We start from the raw sequence: 4,571 nt of genomic DNA, 5'->3' as shown, positions 1-4,571 counted from the left end.
GACGGCCCACTTGGCTATCCTTCCCAAGGCCTCCTGGTTATGGATTATCTCTCCTAGGGGAAAGACAACACCATGGTCACTAGGTGGGACTCAAAGTAGTGACGCAGCTTGCGTCGAGCCAAGACTATGGCGTAGATCAACTTCTAGATGTGGGGGTAGCATGTCTTGATCTTGGAGAGCACTTCATTGATGAAGTAAACAGGTCGTTGGATGGGTAGGGCATGCCCCTCTTCCTACCTCTCGACCACCACGGCTGCGCTAGCCACTTGGGTCGTTGCGGCGACGTAGAGCAAGAGGGCCTCGCCCTTGGCCGGTGGTACCAGGACGGGAGGATTGGTGAGCAATGCATTGAGCTTGGTGAGGGCTTCTTCGGCCTCGGGGGTCTAAAGAAAGCATTTGGATTTTCTCAAGAGGCGGTATAGGGGCAAGCCTTTTTTACCAAGGCACAAGATGAAGCGGCTCAGGGCCGCGAGGCATCCCATAACCCTCTACACTCCATTGGGGTCTCGGATTGGTCCCATGTTGGTCATGGCCAAGACCTTCTCTAGGTTGGTCTCGATGCCACGCTCTGAGACTATGAATCCCAAGAGCATGCCTCGGGGGACCCCAAAGACACACTTCTCGGGGTTGAGCTTGATGCCCTTCTCTTTGAGGCATGTGAAGCCGATCTCTAGGTCATCGATGAGATCACTGGCCTTCCTGGACTTGACCACAATGTCGTCCACGTAGGCCTCGATGGTTCACCTGATGTGTTCGCCAAAGACCTGGGTCATGCACCGCTGGTATGTAACCCCGGTGTTTTTGAGGCCGAATGGCATAGTCACATAGCAGTACATGCTGAATGGGGTGATGAAAGAAGTCATGAGCTGGTTGGATTCTTTCATCTTGATTTGATGGTAACCGGAATATGCATCAAGGAAAGATAGGGTTTCGCATCCCATAGTGGAGTCAATGATTTGGTCGATTTGAGGTAATGGGAATGGGACTTTTGGACATGCTTTATTCAAACTAGTGTAGTCTACACACATTCTCCACTTCCCATTTTTCTTCTTAACTAATACAGGATTAGCTAACCACTCTAGATGGGACACTTCCTTGATGAATCCAGCCGCCAAAAGCTTCTGCACCTCCTCACCGATGGCCCTGCGCTTTTCCTTGTCGAATTAGCGTAGGCGCTGTTTCACTGGTCTGGATCCAGCCCGGATGTCCAAGGCATGCTCGGCGACCTCCCTCAGTATGCCTAGCATGTCCGAGGGACTCCATGTGAGTACATTGGCATTCACATGGAGAAAGTCAACGAGCACGGCCTCCTATATGATGTCAAGGGTGGCGCTGATCCTCAGCGCCTGGTCGTCGGGGCAGATAGGGTCGACCGGGACAAGCTTGATGGCCACCATGGGCTCGAAAGTCCCAGTGCGACGCTTGGAGTCAGGCGCCTTGTTACCAAGCCGATCGAGGTTGATGATGAGGGTCTCGGCCTCCACAAGAGCCTCGGCGTACTTGATGCATTCAACATCGTAGTCGTATGCATGCTTGTACGTGGACTCGACAGTGATGACGCTGTTGGGGCCCGACATCTTGAGCTTGAGGTAGGTGTAGTTGGGGACCACCATGAACTTGGCATAGCATGGCCACCCTAGGATGGCATGGTAGGTTCTCTTGAACCTAACCACCTCAAAGGTGAGGACCTCCTTGCGGTAGTTGGAGGGAGTACCAAAGCAGACGGGCAGGTTGATGTGCCCGAGGGGCCACGTACGTTTCCCCGGCATAATGCCATGGAAAGGCGCGGCGTCACCTCGGAGCTATGACTAGTCGAGCTCTAGGAGCTCTAGGGTGTTGGCATAGAGGATGTTGATGCCGCTACCTCCGTCCATCAACACCTTAGTGAGCCGGGTGTTGCTGATGATGGGGTCGATGACAAGTGGGTACTGCCCGAGGTTTGGGACATAATTGGGGTGGTCATCCTGATCAAAGGTGATCGCCTCCTGAGACCAGTTGAGGTACTAGGGAGTGGCCACCTTCACTGAGAAGACCTCCTGGCGCTCCCTCTTTCGCTGGCGTGCCGTGAGGCACGCTGAAGGCCCACCGAAGATCATGAAGGCGTTGTGTACCTCAGGGAACCTGTCGCCCTTGTCGTCGTCCCTGTCATCGGCGCCCCTCTTCTTGGCATCATCATCGGGGAGCCTGAACTTGGCGTAGTAACGCCAGAGCATGGTGCACTCCTCGAGGGTGTGCTTCACCGGGCCCTGGTGATAATGGTAGGGTTTCTTAAGCATATCGTCAAAGAGCCCGGGGCCTCTGGGGCCTCGGGGATTCTTGCGCTCTACGGCCACGACTAGGCTGGCCTCGAGGACTTCTTGCTTCCCCTGGCGACCCTTCTTCTTTTTCTTGGGGAGGTGGGGAGTCGAGGCCTTGGGGGCCTCGTCCCTCCGCTTCCCCTTGGCTTCGTTGTCGGGGAAGATGGCTCCGACAGCTTCTTCGCCCGAGGTGAAGTTGGTGGCGATGTCGAGGAGCGTGGCCGCCAAGGTCGGCACGTTCTGGCCTAACTCTCGGACTAGGTCTTGGTAGGTGGTGCTAGAGAGGAAAGCCTAGACAATTTCTGAGTCACTAACGCTGGGCAACTCGGTGCATTGCTTGGAGAAGCATCGGATGAAGTCTCGGAGAGACTCATCCGGCCTCTGGTGACAACTCTTGAGGTCCCAGGAGTTCCCGGGGCACACGTATGTGCCCTAGAAATTCCTGACGAAGACCCTTACCAAGTCACGCCAGTCGTGGATCTACGAGGGAGGGAGGTGTTCGAGCCAGGCTCGCGCTGAGTCTAACAAGAACAACAGGAGGTTGCGGATGATGAGCAGGTCATCGTCCACGCCGCCTAGCTGACAAGCTAGGCAGTAATCAGCCAGCCAAAGTTTGGGATTGGTCTTGCCGCTGTACTTTGTGAGGTTGGCCGGTTGCCGAAATCGGGCCAGGAAATGAGCAGCGTGGATAGCTGTGCTAATGACTCGAGGGCCAGGTGGCTCAGGAGAAGGACAGCGGTCCTCCCCACTGTCGTAGCGGCCACCTCAGTGCAGATGGTAGCCCTAGGCGGGCCCCTCGTTGTCGTGGCGCCGTCACCTGCTGAGCACATCATGGTCGCCCTACGCCTCGTGTCGGTTGCCGAGGTGGTCATGCACCAAGGGGACCCTGTTGGCTGTCGGTGCCTGAGCAGACTTGGGACAAACCGAGGCCTCCCTATCCTACCGAGGCGGTGCCATGGGAAGTTTCGAGGTGCCTCCTCGCTGTCAGGAGGCGAAACTTTCGGCCTGCTGCACTGCGGCAGTCTCAAGGAGGTCTCAAAGCTCACCGTGAGCCCGTCGCCCCTTCGTGGTAGAGGGCTCGGGCATTGTCTAGAGTAGCATTGCTACCGCCGCAATGTTCTGGCTAGCGCGATTGAAGATAGGGGGTTGCTCGCCCCCTTCATCGTTGTTGATGCGGCGATTGATGTCGCGAGCCCTTCACCGGGCTGCTCCGCCCTCACCGTGACCCTGCTGCTCTTGCTCGAGAGTGTCTCAGAGCTGCTGCTGCAGGAGTCGGTCTTGCTCGACCTTGGCCTAAAGCTCACAGAGCTACTCCAAGTCAAGGCGTCGAATCTCCTTGAGGTTCCTGTTCCACGCTGTCGGTGACATGATGCGTGGAGGTGTGGCGTCGCCTGCCCCCTAGCAAAGCGAGGAACGGTTGCCTGCCCCCTCGTCCTCATCACTCGCCCTTGGCATCCTGAGCCCGATGTGGAAACACTCGCGAGTGGGGTCATAAGTGTCTTCATTGTCGGAGTAACCGAAGCAGTAGTCGCTCGCGGCCAAGAAGCGGCGCATAGTGTCAGGGTCGTGAAGCCCAAAAAGTCTGCTTCAGCCCACGCCTCATCCTCATCCGAGGAGTCGGCGTGGGTATGGGTTGAGGTTGTGGAGTCGAGGTCAAGGGCAAAGCGTTGGTGGCGTCCTGAGGGCTCCGCATGTGCAGAAACATAGGCAGAAGCATAGGCGGCGGCGGTATTGCCAAACCCGAAAGGGTACGGGGATGGTGTCATTGCCGGGCTTTGCTCTGCCAGAGTAGGCTCCTCAAGAGGTGGTGGGGCAGAGCTTGATGATGGGGCGTCGCCGCATGCCACCAGCCTTCTTCCCTTGCCCAGGCTTAAGTTGGACAGGTCCCCAACCAGGGACTCTGTACCAATAGCTGGGCATGGGGTACCGGCAGAGCGCGGTGCGTCTCCCTAAGCCTGTGCGCTGTTGGGGTGGTCCCGCTCGCGCTGTGCCTGGTGAGCACGGCGAGAGCGGCGGCCCGGGTGCCGCCTGCGCCTGGGCTGCCGATGCGCGGTGTCGTCCTCGATCGATGAGGCTCTGGGTGTGAGGAGTACCATATCGTACTCACATCCTAGAGACATGAACTCTAGGCTCCCGAACCAGATCACCGTGCCAAGACGCAGTGGTCATACGGGGTCTGCCATTCGAAAGTTGTTGGGACGACGAAGCTGACACGTAGTAGAGCCCCTACCTGGCGCGCCAACTGTCGGTGTTTTGGACTGGCGAGTCCTCAAC

At 57.3% G+C, this 4,571-nt stretch overlaps 1 protein-coding gene across 1 annotated transcript; it reads right to left on the bottom strand.

Annotated features, from left to right (window-relative positions):
• Positions 1-1,310: 1,310 nt before the first annotated feature.
• On the bottom strand, positions 1,311-1,769 carry LOC136465376 (uncharacterized). Its single transcript, XM_066464130.1, has one exon. It carries the CDS (start codon positions 1,767-1,769, stop codon positions 1,311-1,313), a length of 459 nt encoding a protein of 152 aa, XP_066320227.1.
• Positions 1,770-4,571: the final 2,802 nt, after the last annotated feature.

This window comes from Miscanthus floridulus, chromosome 7 (assembly GCF_019320115.1).
Source record: "Miscanthus floridulus cultivar M001 chromosome 7, ASM1932011v1, whole genome shotgun sequence".
NCBI classification, from domain to species: Eukaryota; Viridiplantae; Streptophyta; class Magnoliopsida; order Poales; family Poaceae; genus Miscanthus; species Miscanthus floridulus.
Note: the sequence above shows the minus strand (reverse complement) of the source record. Positions and strands in the feature narration are given on the sequence as shown.